General features: G+C 46.1%; 1 protein-coding gene and 1 pseudogene across 1 annotated transcript; one reads left to right on the plus strand and one right to left on the minus strand.

Annotated features, from left to right (window-relative positions):
- LOC120842381 overlaps window positions 1–20,147 on the minus strand; it is a 33,657-nt pseudogene extending 13,510 nt beyond the window's left edge.
- Window positions 3,509–7,036, plus strand: LOC115317135. Its single transcript, XM_042293752.1, has 2 exons — window positions 3,509–3,963; window positions 6,647–7,036. Exons 1-2 carry the CDS (start codon window positions 3,724–3,726, stop codon window positions 6,881–6,883), a joined length of 477 nt encoding a protein of 158 aa, XP_042149686.1. The 5' UTR covers window positions 3,509–3,723; the 3' UTR covers window positions 6,884–7,036.
- Window positions 20,148–22,338: the final 2,191 nt, after the last annotated feature.

The raw sequence follows: 22,338 nt of genomic DNA on the forward strand, positions 1-22,338 counted from the left end.
GCGTCGCGCCCCTTCCGAAGCCGTTCTAAACTTCCCTACACCGTCTGATCCGACGCAACTCAAGGCATTCCTCGGTCTAGTGGAGTATTATAGCAAATTTATTCCACACTGCGCGACAGTGGTCGAACCGATGCGTCGTTTGTTGCGCAAAGGCAACTCTTTTTCTTGGACTCCTGATGTCGAGAGCGCCTTCCAAGAAGTCAAGACAGCTCTCCAGAAAGCACCCATCTTAACGATGTTCGACCCGACGTTACCGGTCATCGTGTCAACCGATGCCTCGAACTACGGCCTTGGAGCAGTTCTGCAACAGCAGCACGGGCAGAAGCTCAAGACCGTGGCCTTTGCAAGCCGTTCCTTGACGGACACCGAGCGAAGGTACTCCGTGGGAGAAAAGGAGGCCCTGGCGATCTTGTGGTCGTGCGAGAGGTGGCATACCTACCTATGGAGAAGACAATTCACCATCCGCACCGACCATCGCGCACTCGTCACCCTCATGTCTACGCAGGGCACCGGAGTCCGACCGTTACGCATCAGCCGTTGGACAGCTCGTCTGTTCAACTACAACTTCATCATGGAGTACCGCAAGGGAGCCGACTACACTATCGCAGACACACTTTCCCGTCTGCCCGTCAAGGACATCGAAAACGGCACAGAGTTTCCTGAAGAAGTGGTTTCTATTGTCTGCGCCTCACTAAACCAGCGTGACTTCCAAGATGCGACAGCTCGTGACCCCATTCTACCGAAGGTCATGGAGTGCATCTCTTGAACGTGACCAGCTGAAGACAAGCTGCCTCCAGGGTTCAAGCCCTACTTCGCAGTCCGAGAACAGCTGTCCCAGGTGGATGGACTGCTGTTTAATGCCGAAAAGACAGTCGTGCCGACCAGTCTACGTGACCAGGTCATCGAGATAGTGCACGAGACGCATCAAGGGATCACGAGGACCACAGGCCTCATCAAAGAACTGTACTGGTGGCCTCAAGTATCTCTACACATCAAACAATATGTACAACATTGCACCATCTGTCAGTGTACGGACAAACCTGCAAAGACCTTCCAAGCACCTTTACAGCCAGTTGGTTTTCCATCTCGTCCTTGGACGAAGTTAGGTATGGACATCGTTGGTCCGTTCGAACGCGCTCCACGCAACAAACGTTTCTTTGTAACGCTTGTGGACTACCACAGCAAGTGGCCAGAGGTCATGAGTGTCCACAACGTCACGACTGCGTCTGTGATAGACTTTCTAAAGACTGTTTTCGCATGAGAGGGGCTGCCAGAAGAAATAGTCACTGACAACGGCCCCCAGTTCATATCCAGGGAATTTACAGAATTTTTCAAGAATCAGGGTATTCGTCATCTCAGGTCATCCCTGTACCATCCTCAAGCGAATGGACAAGTGGAACGCTTCAACCGCGTCTTGAAGTCTACCATTCAGTTGGCTGTCGTACAGCAACGCAACCTCCGAGACGCCGTCACGGAATACTTGGGAGTGTACCGTGCCACTCGTCATGCTGCGACAGGAGAGACTCCTGCGTTCTTGCTTCACAGCAGGAACCATCGCAACCGTCTTCATCTTTCGGGGTGTCCAGTCCCCGACCCACAAGTCCCAAGGTCCAAAGGCTTCCACAGACAATCAAGAAATATCAAGAACGAATGAAGATATACTCAGACAGAAGACGTGCTGTCAAGCGACCTACATTCATTCCTGGACAGACCGTTAAGGTCAACAAACCTTGTCACAGAGGAAAGTTACAGATGAAGCATGCTTCTCCCCAGAAGATCCAAGACCAAGTGGGTCCAGCTACACCTGGCATGCTTCGAAGTTAACGCACACAACTCTCCAACCTTCGTCAACAAGAACGTCTTGGTTCTGGGAAGATTTGTTCCCCCCGGACCCCCCCTTTTTTCCCTGCAGTTGTTCCGCCTGCAGTCCGGCCGGCTCCCCCAGAGCCGCCTGTTCCTGTTCTTGGTCCGGCCAGCCCGGACACCACCAATCCAGACCCTGAGGGTCAACGTCCTGACTCTGGCCTGAGCCCCGAGGTTCCTCCTCCTTTTCCTGAGGATCCTGTTCCAGCTGGGAGTCCCCTCCCCGAGGGTCTTGCAGAGGTGCAACCTGTGCCCGAGGAGAATGCTCAGTCCCCTGAGCAGAGCCTGACTCCTGGGACGTCGCCAGACAACAGTTGGTCAGAGGCCAGCTGGTCCTCCAGCCGCACAGAGACGGCCACTGAGGGTGCAGCTTCTGGCACCTCCTTCGAAGGTGCACCAGAACCGGTAGTAGCGCCGTCCCCAGTGAGAGTGCCATTGGCATCAGGCAGTGAGCCAACACCCCCGTTGGATCCTCCAGAAACCCAAGGCCAGGGTCTCGACACATCCACTACCCTACAAGAGAGTCACCCACGTCGAACTCGGCGACTGCCAGGACGCTTTAAAGCCTATGTGATGACTCTAAAGGACCTTTTAAGTTAATTTCAACAAGTGTATATGGGAATCAATGGACACTAACCAGAACCAACCTCAGTGAATTTTTTTGTTTTTTTTTTTGTGTGTGGTGACAGACATTTCAGAAGACAACTACTTCGAATGCTACTACATGTCCATGAACATTTTTTTTATGTGAAGTTTTCGCTTTTATTTCCTGCAGCATGTAGGAAGAATTGTATAACTGGCTACTCGCCCAGTGTCTTGCCTTAATTTTTGTTTCATTGCCAAATGTCTTTTGCCCAATTTTCATTTTGCCCTAAGATTCAGCCTTACTAGATGTCATGTGTTTTACACTGCATTTTGTCGCGTCACTTAAGGCTCGTTCACACTATTGCAACCGAGTACGACCGAAAGAGACCAGACCGGTTTTTTTAGGACCGGATGCGCTGCAGCGGGGCTGGTCCTAAGAGATCGCAAAAGGCTTAAAAACCGATCTTGTCTCTCTCGGTCGTACTCGGTTGCAAGAGTGTGAACGGGTCTTTAGGCGCCATTGTCGTAATTGTCAAACTATGCTTTGCATTTTTCATTTTTGTCTCCATTGAACACTTTAACTGATACTCTCAGTTCAGTCTTTTCTTTCCCCTGTGGTGTTTGCTTTGGAAGTGCTTCCTCCGACGGGCGTCGGAGGAGTGGGACCTGTGTGCAAATCGTTCCTCCGACGCCGGAAGTGACGTAGTCGCGTCGGAGGAGAGACGGCTGTGTGGAAATCACTCCTTCGACGCCGGAAGTAACGTATCATCCCCGGCCCCGGATGTTGCCTTTGTTATGACATCTGCTCGACCATGTGCGTCTGCCGCTGTAGTGCTGTAGTCTTCTGTGGTCGGGTCCTGCCCGCGCTGCTGTCGGCTCCGGTCACGCAAGCTATTTTGACTGATTTTTCGCACTCCTTGAAGCGTTTTGTTCAGCATTGTCTTGTTCTTTTTAGCAATACATTTTTCTGTATCTAGTGCTACTCTTTGTATTTTAGCTTTGATCGCACCCCCAACGTGCCTCGAGTTTTGGTAGCCGGCGATTCGATGGTGAAGTAACTTGCCCCAGTACTTGCCATTGAATAGTCGGTTGGCTGTTGAGGTTGCGCCGTTTAGTGGTATTAGAATCGAGCACTTGTTTTCCCAGGTGTCTGAGAGGCTACCCGATTTTGATGTTGTCATCCTGCACGTTGGCACTAATAATTCCCATATTAGTGCCAGCGTGAACATCGACAAGTATCGTCGTCTAGCTGCCCAGATCTGTGAACGCAATCCAATGATGCAGATCGCCTTTTCTGCCGTTCTTCCGAGACGGGAGAATAGGTTCTGCTCATTGGAATGGCAGCGTAGTCACGCTGCAGAGATCGAGGCTTTGAATGACCGTTACCGAGTGGTGAACTCGCTGCTGCGAGAGTTGTGTCGCAGGGAAGGGTTCACGTTCCTTGACGGGCTGGCTGACGAGTGGCACCAGGGGGTCGGCCGCGACGGCGTCCACCCAAGCCGGATCGGCAACAAGGTATGCACACGTGCGTTATGTCGCTGCACTAAAGAGCGCGAATATAGGGCGGCAACGATTGCAAGGCTCGCCGTAAAGAGGGGAACTGAAAATTGACCCGCTCATGTGGCGAGCTAAATTACTGGTTGGATTCAACTGGTTGACAGAACGGTGCCAACTCCAGCAACGAAACACGGCACAACTTGGAAGGTTGACCAGTCTTTATTGTCAAAAACCGAGAATGAAAATAAATAGGTTCGGTGACGTCCACGTTTCCGGGTTGAAGGAAGCACAGCGTAGCTCTAAGGACCGCTTCAGTTGCCTCGTTAGCTAATTGCGACGATTGAATCGCCCTTTCAGAGCTAGTATTTGTGCGAGGTGAAAGATTAGCCGCTGGCGTCTGTCAGCATCCGTGACGACGTCCCTAGCTTCTCTCCATCGCGTGGAGAAAGGTGCTCACCCGTATTTCCGCGTTGCGCAGGTGAAGTCCTGATAGGATGCGGTTGCGCTCCCACCTTACAATCAAACAATTCCAATTGCTTGTGTCACAACAGCTGCCAGTTCGGGTAGACTTTCCGCCATTTTTACCATTGTGCCCTCCGCGGCTGTTTTCTCTTCTGTCTGGTTTCTCCCTGGGTGCCCTCCGGTCGTTGAACTGCATCTTTCTGCCCTCGAAGTTCACCGTTGGGTCGCAAGAAGCGCAGATATGGTTTTGACATTTTCATAACGACACGTTTATCAATACACCAACTTCGGCGATGGTTTTTCTTCTCTACCGACCACTGGATGGACAGATGGATGAATCCGGCTGAGCCCTTTGGATCGGGCGGTAGCTTACGCCACCTAGCCATTCTGTTTTACCATTTAAGCTTAGAATATTTAAATGTGAAAGCTATATTCACTCCGCACTGCAAAGAAAGTGAGGCTATAAAACACCCTTGCCATCAGTTAATAAGAAAATACCTAGTTTTCTCTCGCTTTCTGCCACCATTCATTTAATATTTGCTTGGTAATCTCTACTGTCTTGAAATCCACTGTTCCTTCGCTGTTTCTAAAACCCAATGACTTTATTAAATCTATGTTCTCTTCGGTCGGCATAGGGTGAAGCCCTTTACAGCAGAGTATCAAGTGCTCAGCCGTCTCGTCTCTCCTCTCCACAAGCAGTGCACACTGTATCCATTTCCTGGTACTTCGCTCTGTGTGTTCTGGTTTGCAGTACACCCGTCCTCGCCTCAAACAACAATGAGCTTCCCCTAGAATGGTCATAAATGCTTTCTTTGGCAATAACTGTTTTCTTTAATTTATAGTTTTCCAGAGCCGTCTTTGTCTGCATTCTCTCTAGCCACCAATCTCTTTCTGTGGCCTTAACTGACACCTGCTCTTCCTAAGTCCACTATAGCCTTAAAAACTGTCCTCCTAACTCCCTAGTGCACTGTCTCCACTTTGTGTCTACACTCCTCATGTATAAATAGCTGAAAACCTTTTGTGCCCATTGCCACCCATCCATTTGCCTCAACCAATCCTCAAATTCTATCTTGCTCACCGCTTCCCTGCTCTCAAATGACGCCCATCCCATGTCTCCTTGTACTAGCTCCCTGGTTTGGTGTTTTGCAATGTGTCCCCAAAGCCAGCCTACCTACTCTGCACTGTTTTATTTCTAGTCTCGCGTGCACTTCGGATTTCACGCATAGCACTGCATTTCCAAAATTCAAGCCAGGCACCATGACCCCTTTCCAAATCTCTCTCACCACCTCATACCTGTTGTAATTTCAAAGTGCTCTATTTTTCATTACAGCTGCATTTCTGTTGCCCTTACCTATTATATACTTTTCATGCTCACTGAGATATTCTGCACCATCACATATGCATACTCCTAGATACTTGTATTTACTAGCTTTCTCAACTGTAATATTCTGTACCTTCAGCCTCTCAACTTCATCATCGTTAAAAATCATGATTGGTGATTTTTCACTACGTCACATGTGCCATCTGTCGACAATGCGTAAAACTAATCCACATGCGTGTCACAATGGCCTGCTGGGTCCGATTAAAAAAAAAAGAGTAGGTCTTTGCTTCAATGCTTAATACATTTTTATACATGTACATAAATGTTGATTTAAGTAAATATTTTTTATGCCACTAATTATATTGCAATTTATAAAAGGATATGTACATTGAAATTCGACATATTTTTTTAAATCCATAAATGTATACCTCGTAATTAAAGGTTTATTCATTTCTGTAAATCTATCTATTTAAGTTTTTTTTTCCTTCACTAGCAAAGATCAATACACCCCCATCTTGTCAAAATGGACACGGCATGTGAACCCCAACAGGGAATGGGAAAACAATTAAAACTTCCCCTGGGAATCCCTCCAACCAGTTAACTCCTTAACTGGTCCCAGTTACCCCTACCCGTTCCCCATCTGGGCATAGTCAAGCCAGTTGACCCCTCAGCTAGTCCCAGTTGCACTCCTATTGGTAACAGCCAATTCCAACTTGGGACCAGTTAGTTCCAGTTGTAACCAGTCGAGATGCCAACCGGTCCCAGTTAGACGTTTTGGCATAGGTGCCTTGTATGTAAAGCTAAAGGCGCAGCACCTTTTCTGTGAAATCTTCAAGGCAACATCTTTAATAATTTGAACGAGTGAGGTGACTGCAGCTGACAATCAGCTTTGGTGCTAATGTCAAGTACTGTGTGCAGGTCCTCGCTGGGTTCATGGGCCAGCAAGTACGGAGCATCCTGGAGAAGATGGCCAGGGCCAAGATCCAGCAGGACCACAAGGAGGCAATGCCAGGGACCCGCTCGTGGGACGGCTGGACCATCAAGGGTGCCCTATTGACCGTGCCATGTTGTCTCTTCAGAATTCTCCGACTTTTCCAGCAAAGTTTTGTTAATCTGACGACATATAGTCTTTCTAAGAGGCTGGGGATATTATAGCAAAAAGTTCGTGGGCCTCACATCTGGTAACAAGAAGGCTCCAAAAACAAGGCCCCTTGAAAACTGAGCAAGTTGCTACTTGTGTAAATTGGCTCTGAAGAAACCAACAACTAGGCGCTACAGTCCGATGATTCTTTCCGAGTCTGAAGTGCTTCGAGGAAATCAGAATTTTGTGTTATAATGTGAATAAACTGTTCTGCATTACAAATCGAGTTTGATGTTGTTTACTTACATTTGGTGGGGTGCCAATTTGTCTTATACCTTAGTAGTTACATCAACACACTGCGTTTGATATCAATCCTGCCCCAACAATAGCTAGCGCACATGGGCCCCTTTTTTCCTTTCTGATCACTCCACAAATAATGCCCGGTGTTTCTCTGCGTGCACCAGAGCAACGTAAGAAAGCTAACTGCGAGAGCACTGGCATTTCTCCGCAGCGTGGAGAAGGTTACCAAAAAAGAGCTGGTGCTTTTCACATGCACCAGTGCGATGTGGGAAAACTTACAGCGAGAGCATGAGTGCTTCTCCGCGTGTACTGGTGCAACAAGGAAAAGCTTAACACGAGAGCATTGTCGCAAAGTATTAAGCTTGATACTAGCATTGTATGAGAACACCACAGTTTGCAGAGACGTGGTTCATTACTCCGACAAGCTGGAAGTGCGCTTTGGAGGCATTTGTTTACAGCATTTTCAAAAAAATTTGTTTTACTGTTAAAGGATGTGTGGCCATATCAGTAGATTGTACAAAAACTTTCCAACACAAAGAATGTAAAGAAACTACAGTGGACTGCTTCCTTCAACCAGCAATGACAGTGATGAATTTTGTTGCTGGTTGAAATAAGTAGTTGTCGTCTGGAGTTAGTATTCTATTCCTTTTATGTCCAAAAGTTTGAAACCAACACTTTATTCTTATTTTCCTGCTAATCCTTAAATGAATGCTTTTCAGAGGCTGCTGGCCCAGATAGCTAACAATTTCTTTGTTTGCATTGTTCGGCCAAGCATCACAGCTACCAGACAACTGGGTTCTAGTTGCCTGGTAGAAAAGCTGTTTTTCTACCAGGCAACTGCACGTGCCGTCTCAATTTTCTTTCTTGAATGGCATGGGATTGGGCCTGGGTGCCATACTGCAGGAAACAAATGATCCGGAGCCCAGGTAGCACTTCCACAAGATGCAAGGAAATTCCTTTTATTGGGAGTGACAATAATAAGACATTAATATTTGGCTCACAAATTCATTGCCTTGGTCGACACCGGAGCCACAAATTCGTGCACATCACATGTAGAGTAATTACTACGGGCAACAAACACCTATTGCACATCGGTAATAGCAAATAGTTACAGCCTATGCGATGTGGAATGATGTTACTGCTTCTTGCAGGCATGTCCACCCTATTTAAAGAAGGAGTCTGTGAAGATGTCCCCCAATGCCTTTGTAAACAGCTACAGGCAAATTAGAGCAGAACTGTTTCATGTTCCTTCATGTGTAACCAGACATTTCGTATGCTTTTATGTGTGCTCACTGTGCAATACCTCGCGTCTCTCGGATTCAGTCATATGATGCCATCGCTCCATCTCACCGTTATATATCTGCATCTGTTGCAATGTACCGTCGCCATTTGGATAATCTTACATTTATTTGTTTGTTAACTTTATAAGTGTGTTTAGGATTTTTTTGTTTGTTGGTTTTATTGTTTGTTTTGGTGCACCACGGGGCATCCAAGATAAAGACTGATGGCACCCAAAATAAAGATGATTATTATTATAAACCTGTTGCTGACCCTCCTAATTCGAGGGCCACAAATGACAGCCCTTTTTTGCCAGCACTATCTACTATCGCTGTAGCGCTGCCGAATCGTTATTTGCAAAGAAAAGTGGTGTAACATAATTCCTCGTGTCTCTGCGGTACAAGACAGCGTTTGCCTTTGCCTGATTGACACCTACACAGAGTCGCAAATACTTTTCCAGAAGCTCGTCTCCACTATAATCAACTATATAAAGAACATGACACTGCCACTCTTTCTGAGCATTTGTGCTACCCACTTATCTATACACTTGAAGCATAAAAGCAGCAATATTACAATATTAGTAAGTTAGCTATAAAAAAATTAAACCGTTTGGTTCCTGCATGGGACATCCTGATTCAATCGACTTATAGATTCAGTGTCCATCCGATCGATTCCAGAAAAGCAGACCGTACCGAATTTCACCTGCAGAGTGCAAAGTTATCTAATAGTATATCAACAAAATGTTGGAAAAACATTGTTCAGCCCATCTTCATCCCTTGGCCATCCCCCTTTGCCCTCGTATAAAGAATTGAGGGCTCAATGTCGCATGCTGCAAATGAAATGGTTGGCAGTGGTCATGCACTGACGCACATATCGACAGGGTGGAGGATAAAAATCAAGTTGATTTAAATCGAAATCATGATTTAGACCACAACTTTAATCATACAGGTAAATTACTTCTAAAATGTAATTTAATTACAATTACTTTGCTCCAAAAGTAGTTTAACTACAGTTACAATTAGTACTACCTGAGAAATAATTCATTGCAATTACAAATTACTTTGCTGATGACATCATCAGTGATGATGACGATGCTGATGTCGGTGACGTCATCAGTAACGTCACTGATGTCGTCATCAGTGATGATGATGCAAGGATTTCCGGTTGGCACCGGAAATCCTTGCAAAAGTAATTGTAATTATGCCTCAAAGTTTGTAATTACTGATGCTAAAAAGCAAATAAAGTACAATTGCAGCTCCCTTTAGCAGGAAGTAATGAATTACAAATTACCAGAAAAGTAATTAAATTACAGTAATTTAATTAAATGACTACCCAAGTATGATTTGAATACCGATGTTTCAAATCAAACATTTTAAGATATTTAAAAAAAAACATTAATTTTACCTCTGGAACCTCAACTATTTTATTGTTTTCAGGTGTATTTATCTTTTCATTCCATGTAAAATAATTATCAAGTAATATTGATATGGGGATAACGAGCAAATATAAGACTTCTTCGAGGCACAAGTAAATTGTAGAATTGAACGCTCTCTCTACTTTTCAGCTCGTTCTTCAGGTATAGCAAAACAAGGGAAAGGGTAGAATCAACAAAAGAACTGCGTGCGTGAACAAGCATACAAACTCAAATACCAGCAGAGAGAGGTATAGAATCAGGCAGACAGACTGAAGTATATGCCTCTGGTTGATCTTGCATATTCTAGTGTATTTATTATTTCCAGAGAAGTTATATTTCTTTTAAAAAAATATTTTGAGAAAACAGTTTAAAGCTAATCAATGATTTTTTCTTTTTCTAATTTCGCCAGTGAGAAATCTGTAATTTGGTTAGTTATAAAGTCATGTTCAGTCAATCAATGTGGCCTATTGCCATAAGTGCTCTTCGGAGGATGAGATTCGCGCATGGATTTCTTGCAGTAAATGTAGATAATGAAGAATTATTTCTAGGTCGCTTTTACGCAGTACACAACTTCGTAAGGTGAAGTGCACTTGCGGGTTTTTTGCTTTCCTGCAAAACTCGGTGTTTCAGGGAGAAGCACGCTTATGGAACGTTAGGTCTACTGCTTTCCCATCTTACTGCAACTGACAAGTACATATGCTGGTTCTGCGCTTTCCCACAAGGAAAATATGTGCAAGGGGAATTGCACTTGCGAGTTACTTGGTCCGCCGCTTTCTCGCCGTACAGCAAATAGAAGGGGGAAACCCTCTTTCCAGGGTACAAACTCTTCTGAGTTTCAAACTGTTCTACAAGGCACATTCTCGTAGGAAGAACCGCTTTTGCGAGTTGCGCTATTCTGGATAGCGTGTGTTTTTAATTAGAAGCACGCTTGTGGGCTTTTTACTGCACAGATGTCATAGAAAAATGTCCTTCCAGGGGCAAGCAGACTTCCAAGTTAATTGTATTTGTTCCTTGAAACCTCTACTTCAGCAATGTTGCTATTGTGATGAAGCACATGTTTCCTCCCAATTATAAGGTTAGTACAAATAAATGGTGTACAAAACACGTCTTAGCTTCAGCCAAAACTCTGTACTCAGCATGCAATGTGTACGTAAAAGAAAACACATGGTGGTATAGATTTGAATGATTAAATCAATATAAAACAGTAATAATAATAAAACTTTGTGGTGGAGGAACACTTCAAATGTTAAAATGTAAAGTTGCATAAGTAACGATGTACTAGAATAATGTTTTCTTTTTATTTCTTGCCTGTTTAATAGTTCCTACACTTGGAGAGTTCATTTAATAATTAATAATCGCCACAATTCAGTACCATCTAACCTCTGAAACAATAATTACATTCAGGAAGTCATCTCCAGCTATCCCATACTCACCAGTTCAATCGATCATTCCCTTGCACAGACACATAAGCTACCCTAGCCTCGCATAGGACTCCAGCTCGACTGACGCAGGCTTTGCCCTTTCATACATAATTTTTTCTGAATAATTATACAAAATTTAAGGTTTCATCAGCAAATTTTAATGAGAAGGAGATGGTGGTCTTTGTGTGAAATATGATTAATAAATGAAAGATTGTGGAGGGAAAGTAAAAAGAAAGGATCAACCAATCTATGGGGGGATAGAGGTAAAAGAGATGGAAGAATAAGCAGAGAAGGTGCTTGGCCCCACAGCTTCATGAATTCTTTCAGAGGGGTCAAATGATGGTGTTCCCTTCGGTCATAATCTCAGACATAATCTCCTACACCCGCTGTAAATGGTTTGGCTCTTCGCCTATCATTTGTGTATTGCTTGCTGTGCTTCTGGTAATCAGCAATGCGTTGGCGGAGTTGCTGCATCTTGATGGGAACGGGCTTGTCAAAACTTGGGAAGCCCACGATGTCCATACGGGTACGCATTTTACGTCCGTGGATGAGCTCAGCGGGGGAGAGCTTCGTCGCTGCATGTGGTGTGCTTCAGTAGACACCCAGAAACTCCTCAAGGCCTGTACGAACGTTGGTTTGTTCCTGCAGGATAGTTTGGACGTACTGCTTAAGCACTCGGTTGAAGCACTCAACCTGACTATTGGCTTGTGGATGGTATGTCGGAGACCGATGGTGGTAAATCCCTCTGGACTTCAGGAACTCCTGGAATATGCGGGATTCAAACTATGGGCCATGATCAGAAACAATCACCTTCGGATATATTCCCGGTGGAAGATTCTAATGAGGAATTCATATACAGTTGAACCTCGATGTAACGAAGTCGGTAAAATTCGCAATTTACTTCGTTACATTGAAATTTCGCTAAATCGAAATTTAGCTTTAGCATGCGAAAAAAAAAAAAAAATTCCGAAACATTTTACGGGTATGAAAACTCACCGAAAATGACATTTATTTAGGGGCAAAGTAGTCTGCGAGTTTTGCTTGCGCCTTGTCCGACAGTAGCAGCGGCGTCGGCGGCGTCATACAGCGTTCGAGCGCCCAGAGCGCTTGCACGGCATCTTGCTGCCCATGCGACGCCGTGTACCTCCTCAGTACGTCCATTGCGTCGAGCACTTCCCGAGTGCTCGTGATCTCGGCAGTTTCTTCAGGATGGCGTCCAAAACGTTTGCTTTCTCGTCCAAAGAAAGAACTTTACCTTTCCTTATGGCAGCAAGCACGTCAGTGAACCGCCCGCCCGGTTGAAAAATAAAGCTGTTTAGTTTAGGCGGTGCCAATGTTTCCAACCTACACAGCACTCTTGACCGCACAGTTTACTTGCCCTCTTGCGCCCACAGTGTGCTTGCGCCTTTGCTTTACATCACGCTCGCAAGACGATAATTACTTTCGTCATTCTTGTCCAGCTCGCTTGCACCTTTGCATTTGATTGCATAATAATTATAACGATAATCGGTCTTTTCGGTCTTCGCCTAGATGGCACTGGTCGCGCGGTCGCGCCATCACGTCGCTCCCCCGCTGAAGTTGGCTCCCGCGCTACCCGCGGTACCCGCGGTACAGTGGACTATGATGATCAGTGAATGTCAGTGGTGATGCTGTTATGCTGTGTTAACTTTTTGCTCGGCATTTTCTGGCCAGCCTCGCGGAATCCGCTTTGCCGCATGCCTCGCCGGCGCTACCGGCGCCGCATCCTCGGGCAGCCTAGGAACGTTGGAAGGCCTGTCCCCGTGAAGTAACCTATCAAGCGCTCGCGTTTGCGCATAATTTTTTTTTTAAGCACAATTTTTTTGCGAAGTTGTTTTTTAGAGTCTATTTATTTATTGCCTTCTATGGCAATGGCGCTTCGTTATATTGAAATAGCAGCAAAATAGACTTCGTTATATAGGGACTAAAAATACATGGGGTCTATGGGCAAGTAATTATGAAAAATAAAATACTTCGTTAAATCGAGGATTTCGTTACATTGAAGTTCGTTATATCGAGGTTCGACTGTACAGCTTCAGCCGTAACTTCGTTACAAAGAGCCACCTCTGGCCACTTACTGAAGTAGTCGACTAGGGCGACTGCAAATCTGAATTGCGATGGAAGTTCGTAAAAAGGTCCGACAATGTCTATTCCTAGTTGTTTCCATGCACCCGATGGGAATGTAACTGGTTGTAGGGGTACCGCTGCCGTCACAGCTGTCTTGTCATTCGTCTGACAGGTGTTGCAGTCTCTAATGTAGGTGTCGACCTCGATGTCCACTCTGGGCCAACAGAAGTGCTGGTGTAGACGCTGCTTCGTCCGCACAATTCCAGGGCGCGACTCATGAGCTAGATAATGAGTCGATGCCGTAGCCAAATAGGTGGAACCAACACTTCACCACGTAGTAGTAAGCCATCCACGGAGGAAAGCTCTTCTCGCAACTTGTGGTATATAGATAGTACTTTATCACATTGTTCCTCGTGACCCCATCCAGTGCAGATACACTGGATTACTCGAGGCAAATTAGGGTCCTGCCTGGTTTCTTTCTTGATTTCTTCTTGATCGATTGTGCATAGATTGCATACCGGCAAGTGAATTCTTCCTCGTTGTCACTAAACTTGCTGCAATCCGAAGGATTCGGAGTAGGCAGGCGTGACAGTGCGTCTGCTACGACACTCTTGTTTCCTTTCTGGTAATGTACCTCATAGTCATACCTGAGGAGTCTCATAGCCCACCTGGTTATCCTCATTGGATGTCGACCGGATCCTCGTGTAGAAAGCTAAGTATTGAGAGCCTGATGATCTGTCTTGAGCGTGAAATGGCGCCCGAAGAGAAAAAAGCGCCATTTCTCGCAGGCCCAAAGGCACGCCAATGCCTCTTTCTCCCCTGCAGAGTAGTTGCATTCGACGCTTGAAAGTTTTCACAATGCGAACGACACCGTTCGAATTCCTTCCGGTTGTACTTGCTGCAGAACCGCGCTTAATCCGTAATTAGATGCATCCGTTGTGACGACGGTGGGCAGCACCATGTCAAAGTCAGTGGATTGCTGTTTCGTATCAGATCCTTCACAGCAGTGAATGCCTCTTTTTGTGCCTTTTTCCATTAAAAGGGAACATACTTCTGCAGGAGCACGTGCAGAGGCTCCACGATGGTCGCAAAGTTTGGTACAAACTTGAGGTAATATGTGAGCAGGCCGAGTAATGATCGTAGTGATGTTATGTTTGTGGAGGGTGAAGCCTGCATGATAGCCTCAATATTACCTTCGCATTGCTTGATTCCCTGCGGTGTCAGCTCGTGTCCTAGGAATTGAAGCTGCTGGACTGCAAAAAAAAACATTTGTGCTGGTTTAGTTTCAAGCCTGCATCTTGAAGGCGTGAAAGAACTTGCCTCAGGCGGGCATCATGCTCTTCTCTTGTGCGCCCGAAAATAAGTACATCATGCAGGTAGACGATGGTACCTGGAGTACCTCAGAGTATGTAGTCCATCATTTTTGAAAGGCAGGGGCGGCGGATGCCAGCCCGAAACATACTCTGGTGAACCTGAAGAGACATTCATGCGTCACAAACGCCGTTAGGTCTCTGCTTTCCTCTGCCAGGTCCAACTGGTGATATGCCAATGAGAGGTCTAGCTTGCTGAAGACGTGGGCACCGGAAAGCTGATGAAAAAGTTTGTCGGGGCACGGTAGAGGGTGGGAATCCAAAACTATTGCAGTGTTTGGCTTGCATAGGCCTTCACAGAGCCGGATCTGCCCATTCTTTTTGCGGGCCACTACGATGGGAGACACCCACTCCGAAGCATCGATGCGCTCGATAACCCCGGAGTGTTCCAGCTTCACCAGTTCCTCAGAAACTTTCTCCCGCACTGCGAAAAGTAGTCTTGGTAGCTTTTGTTGGAAAGGAGCGACGGAATCTTTTGTCTTTACCTTATGTACAAATCCTTTCGCATGACCTAATCCCTCAGAGAACAGATGGGGGAAGTCTTGTGTGATCTCTGGAAGGTTTCTCGCGGAGACCGTTGCCACCTGTCTTCCGGTGGGAGGAGCAAAGTTTAGTTGGATGTCCAATGCACGAAAGGCATATAGGCCCATGACAGCCGCGCCTGTTCATATGACGTGAAATGTGCAGGTGCCGCGTGTCTGAGCGAACTGCACCGGTGCGTCGAATTTCCCCAGAACGGGAATGTCTTTTCCAAAGTAGTCCAGAAGTGTTGTACTCGAACATTCCAACTTGTAAGAGTGGAAGTGTCTTCGGTAGACGTCTTTTGGCAGGATTGAAACGGATGAACCCGTGTCGACTAAACGTTTGGTGGGAACATGTGCCAGATGTATCTCACACGTAACCGATTGTTTGGTAAAGCTGGTAGTTAGCACCTGGACTTGGTCGTGCGCTTGTTCCACTCTTCGTACATGGGATTTTGCTTGTGAAACTCCCTGCTTGCAAACGGAGGCGAAGTGTCCCTTCTTGTTGCATTTTCTGCAAGCTTCATTCTTTGCCAGCACTTAGGATGGTCCGCCATGTGGTGCGGTGACCCACATCTGTAACAAGTGCCGGACGACTTGCTGGGACTTGCCCTCGAATTTTTGGCTTTTATTTTTGCAACTTGTGAACTGGATCCCTCTTCTGTCAAGAGCTTGGCCTCCTTCATCGCTTGCTCAACCTGAGAGGCGATGGCAAGAGCAGATTCTAGGGAAAGTTCAGACTCTAGGAGGAGTCCTAGAGTACTGTCGACTGCACCAATTGTGTTTTTAATACGAACGCCTATGTCAGACAGTACAGAAAAACCAGCTGCTCCACCTCGTGCTCCATTCGTATCCCCCTTCCTCTTCGTCCTCGTCTACCAGCAGCCAGGATCAGCTTGTAGACACAACAGAGAGTATACGCTGCTATTTAATAGAGTTGCAGGACGGTGAGGGCGACGCGCTCACTGAATGAGTCGAGTATCACATTCGTACATTCGTCCGCTTCTGTGTCCCTGAGTCTCGGGTTTTATTACCACGTATCACATTCTACTCTGATAACACTCTACGCATTCTACTGCAGTGACAGGGCCAGGCAACATATGTGACCGAGTGGTCCGGTCAGCTTCAACCGTGAGTGTGTCATATGGTGGGCACACCTTTTCAGTACTGCTCGGTTTGATCGAAGGCGGAAGTGTCAACACCTACACAAAAATCAGCCTCAGAAGAAAAAACAAAATCCGGTTCTATATAAAAACAAACACAAAGAACAAATGCATAATATATGTAAAATTAATATATGCATGATTACAAATTGAGTTAAATCCCAGTTACAATTCTTCGCTTCAAGTTGATTCCCAGTTAGGTCCCCATTGGTTCCCAACTGGAACCGGCATATCTCAGTAGTAGTGCCTCCAAGTGGACCCAGTTTCAAATCTAACTGGCGTACCCGCAACGACCCTCCCGGGGTTCCGCGGGGGGTCCCGGGGGTCGCTCCTATCCGTTCAACCTTCTTGCAGCTGGGTTACGCACACTTACCACCTGTAACTGAGAACCTTGACGTAACTCAGCTGTTGGCTCGTTGAAAACTACTAATTAGGTGCGATAATCAATGATTCTGGTCACGTTTAAGGTCTTTGCAACAGCGAACGCCCATCTAAGCGCGCGGGCGCACTCGGCCGGCCGTCACTACCGCCGGTCACGCTGGTGCAAGAAAGCATTGAGCGTCGTGCTATGTTCCGCTCGCTGGCAGTGTAACGAAGGCTACGGGCACGAGATCAGCTGCGAGACGTTTTTTTTTCACAGGACGAGCGCCCGGGCTGGAGGAGCGTGCAAGGGACAGCCGATTCGGAGCACACTACGACACGCGACGCACGCGCTAGGGCCGGCCACGGCAGCCACGCCCACAATAATAACGTCACGTGACACAAAGACAATAAAAATGTATTTATATACATTAATATTATTTTTTATAACTCACAACTTTTGTCAGGCTGCGTTTAAAAAGTTGTAAATAAACAAATGTTGTGACAAAAATGTTTGATGACGTGACCTTTTACTGTAAAGCTACATTAAAATCAAACGGGTTTATTTTTATTTGTACTTATTTTTAAAGGCACGTTATATTTTGTATGTAGTAATAATTTATATTAGCTATTAATAATTAACAGAGTGACGTCACTTCCGTTACGTCACTTCCGGCGCCGGAGGAGTGATTTGCACACAGATGTCACTCCTTCGACGGGCGTCGGAGGAAGTGCGGCCGTTTGCTTTTGTCTCAGACTATAGCTGCTTTTGTACAGACAGCCTTCCCATTTTTTGTCCTAAGAGAGGGAAGGATAGGTGTTTATTTTTTTTTTAAGGAAAGGAAAGTGTAGTATTTCAGTTTATTCATTTAGTTCTTTCTCGCCACACTAACCAGGTGGCGCCACTAACTGCCACACCAATACCCGTGGCCAGACGGCGCTAGTGGACACCCATCGGGCCATGCCCCCGGGTTGTTTCCCCCTAAATAAAGTAGTATGTGTTTGGACCCAGAAGCTAGTGGACGTCTCCTTCCTCCGGGCGTTCCCGCCCTTGGGCCCTGCCGGCGCCCGCCGCATCACCTCGCTTCGGCATGTGAGACTGCATCCCTTTTTAGCAGGCCGCCTCGGCCCTGCGTTTCCTTTTTATTTTCACGGGTGTGAAAATAAAAAGGAAACGCGGGGCGGAGGATTCTTCTTTTCTTCAATAAACTTTTCTTTTATGGCGACGAGGATTTTCTTTAATACAACATTTTGGCGACGAGTTTTAATTACTACATACACAGCATTACGCTTTTTCCCTGAATCACTCTCTGGGCGGCTTCAAGAAAGGAAAGAGTTCAAAATCAGCTGAGGTTGTCAGAATTCAAAAAAGAGTAATTTCTTTGGCAGCCCTGCTGCAAAGACTGAGGTATATACTGTAAACGACTTAATTTTTGCGAGGACCTATTTTCGCGAATTACCTAAAATTCGCGAAAATTAGGTCTCGCGAACAATTCCGGTAAAATGTAAACACATTTGAATCTATGTTAAGATCCCACCGCGTCGTGAAAATGAAAACTCGCGAATTATTCCAAAACTTCAACTTTGACCTAAATCCCGAAATATTGAGCCCGCGAAAAATAAGTCGTTTACAGTATACCCTCAGAGATGATTTCTGAAAATAATATTTGAATATTTATTGGCATTTTAATCACTGAAACAAAACTTCTTAAATGAAGAAAATAGAGAATGGAAAGTGTTTCTTTTTTAATGCGAAAGCATTAACAGGTCCCATGGAGTGGAGCCGGCATCGCTTGCAGCTGCGAAAAACGCCAAAGAAATTCCGAAGACGAATTTGCATTTGCAAATTTGCAAGCTTCACCCTTGTTGGTGTTAGACTGGTGGCAGCTGATAAAACCCGTTTGCTCTACTGACGTCTAACCCCTGCTTAGCTCAGTTGGTAGAGCGCTCCACCTGTAATGGAGAGGTCGCGGGTTCGATGCCCGGACCAAGCGGATTTTTTCAGACGCTCACCAGTCGCCTAGCTGTGTTTGGAGATTTATGTTTGTCCTTTGTCCCTCTTGTTCCCCTTCTCCAGGGATTATTTTCGTCATTCTTGTCCAGCTCGCTTGCACCTTTGCATTTAATTGCATTATAAAAATAAATAAAAAAAAATAAATTCCCTTTACTGAACGGCTCTTAGAATGGCTGCGACACGCGCAGCACACCGGAGAATTCTAAAGCCCCACTGAGCGGAGCTGCCGCCGCAGCAGCGCACAGCTACCGGTCCCCCGGCCAGCTGGTGTCTGCAGAGGCTGCGGCCTGTGCAGAGGGCCAGCCGAGCAGCCTCTGCGGATGGAACAAAAAGCCCTAACAATGGCACGTGATACCTCGGTGCTAGTGGAAACTGGGACGAAGCCCCAAGCAGGTTATGCTGTCCTATCTACATGAAAAAGAAAGCTGCGATGCCACCATTGCAACATTGTTATTCACTCGCATTCTTCACCTTTCATTGCAGTCAGGCACGTAGCCAGGATTTTGTTTTGGGGGGGGGGGGGGGGGCGCCCATGACAAAATGCTGTATGACGGGGAGGGGGGAGAAGAGGCCCCAGCAAAATAAGAGATTTTTTTTTTGGGGGGGGGGGGGGGGAGGGGGGCCGGGCCCCATGGGCCTCCCCCCTGGCTACGTGCCTGCTTGCATTCATCTTTTGTCTCTTCATAACATGAAAACAATGAGCCAACTGACATATAAAGCAATCCATTCCCCCAATACCGCTAAAAAAGGACAAATGCAGACTACAGTTTGTGTCACCTTAGCCTGGACTATTGTTGGCCGTGCCTGCTAAAAAGCGCGAGCTAAATGCTTTGGATCTCGTATCGTCAGCTCTACAAGTGCTCGTGCAGCGGCTGCTGCAGTCAAAGCTACCCGCTCACGCTTACACAACCTTTGCAGTTAGTTCATGCTGAGGCAAGACAAGGTATAGTGCCATTTACACATCCAAGATAGCAAAACCCTCAACATGTCAGCTCCGAATGGTCTATAAAACCTATATAATGATCGATGTCAAACCTGCCAATTGCTGCATAGTTTGGAGCTGGGAAGGGACATGCAGCAAGGCACGCACCTTTGATTGCATCCACTTTGGCTGGTGTGATGGGCTTTCTTTTCACGGTGCCATACTTAAGGTTGCGCCTGAAGGGCTGGCTTGTCATGCTGCTGTTGACCAGGTCCTGGTCTTTGTAGAGGCACCGGGCCAACACGATGCAGCAGCGAGAGTCCGACTTCGCTTTATCCATGACCCAGTCAAACTTTTCTTCAGGTAGAGAAACCCCACCTCCGAGGTAATGCTGCAAGTGTAAACATAATCTTACATAAACAGGTGCTCAAGCAAGTTTTAGTACAGGTCTAGTGCCTGGATGTATTCCCTACTCATGTGATTACCATCCTCTTCGTCCCATGCATTAAGAGTGGTCCCACGGTGGCAACAAAGGCTGTTGCAGAACCGTAGGTGTCATGCTGTCGGATGTTGAGATCCTGGCAGTTGGTCTTCAAACTTCTGGTGAATAAGGCAAGCAGGTACAAGTGCCGCTGTCGTCATGGCATCCTAACTTCTGACTGTGAAGCGACTGTGCACCAAAAGAATGATGCGGTAAGCAGTCCAGATGGAGACACATCCAGGCACCGTAATACAAGGCACTTTCAGAGGTCCTGCCAACCTAAAATGATTTGTTGGCCTGTAGACCAACAAATCAAAGCATGGCTCCTCATAACAGCTTTAAAGGGAATCTGCACTTCATTTTTATTTTTGAAAAACAATGCAGACCTTTTTCGTATCACCTAGGAAGACCACACATCAAATATTGCGACATAGTTCCGTCTAAATGCCTCTTAAACGGTCGGGCAAACTTTGCAACTCGCCAAGTTGTCGAAATTGGCTGACTCGAGCGGGCGAATTCCCTTTGTATATGATTCCACACTCTAGATCAGGTGAGCTGAGTCCGCGTTCCGCTCTAAGCATAATTTATTGCCCATTTTTTGCCCCTAAGTTCTTAAGTCTTTGCTCAGAGCACTCTATGGCATTTCCAGCTCATTTTCCCTGATTGGGCTCGCTTTTTGACAATATCCCTGACAATTCCCTGATTATTCCCGGCAATTAAAGTTTCCCTGAAAATTCACGGTTTTCCCGGTCGCTAGACACCCTGGATTTACTCCAAAATTAGGTGTGCACGTTATATGGCAGAAATAATACATGGGGTAAAAATTTGATTTTTTAAAGGCTGAGATACCTTCAAAAGATCACAAACAAGCTTCTGAAATTCTGAATTGAGTCGCATATTCAGAGCTTGCTGCGCTTGCGATGACCTTTGACAGGGGAGACCTACGTGCAAAGCAAGCTCGACACTGAAACCATGCGGTTGTCCCTCCAAATCCGTGTGCATAAATGGCAATGTTAACCATACCATTAGCCATTGGATGTGGAGATAAGTGCCGTCCGGATCTGCAAGGGTTTGAGAGAAATTATTATGGTCATGTTTTATATATATTTTACTGGTATTTGGGTGCCCTATCTTACCCACCATAGATAGCCAAGGATATGTGCAGCAGCACAACTTTGGAAACAAAAAAGAGTTGGCTTATTCGGCTATTATTAACGCTTAGAAGTTCCAGCTCACCAGGGCGGCCAGCATCTTCCTCAGGGCAGCCAGCAACTTCATCAGGGTGGCCAGGACCTTCATCAGAATGGCCAGCATCCTCATCGGGACGGCCAGCATCCTCGTCAGGATGGCCACCGTTTCCATCTGGACTGCCAGCATCCTGAGCAGGGCAGCCAGCATCCTCGGCAGCGTCTGTATAGTATGTAATACATAACTTTAAAGAGGCATGTGGGTTTAAAAGCATGCATGCAGGAGCAACAAAGCAAAGTGACCAAATAATGGGATTTATCATTTGGCAACGTGAAGAAGACATATATTATAAAAATTTTAATTAGCTTGCTTTCATGACAACGGCAACTTCTCCATTTCTTTTTTGACATGGCACTATTGCCGAATTTTAGAGGTAGCGATGCGATACAGAAACCTAGATTCTTACAACTTATTTTTCCTCTTACCCAATTACTTTTACTATGATTCCCTTCACTATGACCTCTGAATATCTTCAATAAATTTTAGTGGATTACTAAATAATACGAGGACAGGCCATACTTTTCCACTTTCTCTATCGTTATCTCAAGGTATGTTTCTCTGCCGCCCGGTTTTGTTGCGCAAACATATTAAACTACGAAATGGTTGTGGAATTTTCTGCGATTTGTTTCTAACCCAGGTGAGGAACAGGTAAGTTAAATCCTGAACACTGGTTGAACTATACATACCAGCTACCGCGCCAACTACTGCAGCAGCATCCCCAACCATGACCCTGGGCACAGCAGCCGCTTCCTCCCAGCTGCTTGCTTTGACGAGACCTGAATTTGAGATAAATGGTGATTTGTTAGCACTCGGGGAACACCTGCACCCCCAGTCCAGACGCAAAAGAGCCATGCGCTATATCTTAAAGGACCCATGAAACGAATTTTGGGCTGGGGTAAATCAATTTATATTGGGATTTTACTAATAGCACATCGTTCAGTGGGCCAAAGGA

The sequence above is a fragment of the Ixodes scapularis genome, unplaced genomic scaffold (assembly GCF_016920785.2).
Source record: "Ixodes scapularis isolate PalLabHiFi unplaced genomic scaffold, ASM1692078v2 PGA_scaffold4__175_contigs__length_147842914, whole genome shotgun sequence".
Classification (NCBI taxonomy): domain Eukaryota; kingdom Metazoa; phylum Arthropoda; class Arachnida; order Ixodida; family Ixodidae; genus Ixodes; species Ixodes scapularis.

What these genes read in the sequence shown, in the direction of transcription:
- LOC115317135 (XM_042293752.1), top strand. Translation starts at nt 3,724, where the DNA reads ATGATGCAGATCGCCTTTTCTGCCGTTCTTCCGAGACGGGAGAATAGG. An exon ending in CAAGCCGGATCGGCAACAAG is followed by an intron (nt 3,964 to 6,646) that starts GTATGCACACGT and finishes TACTGTGTGCAG; the next exon opens with GTCCTCGCTGGGTTCATGGG.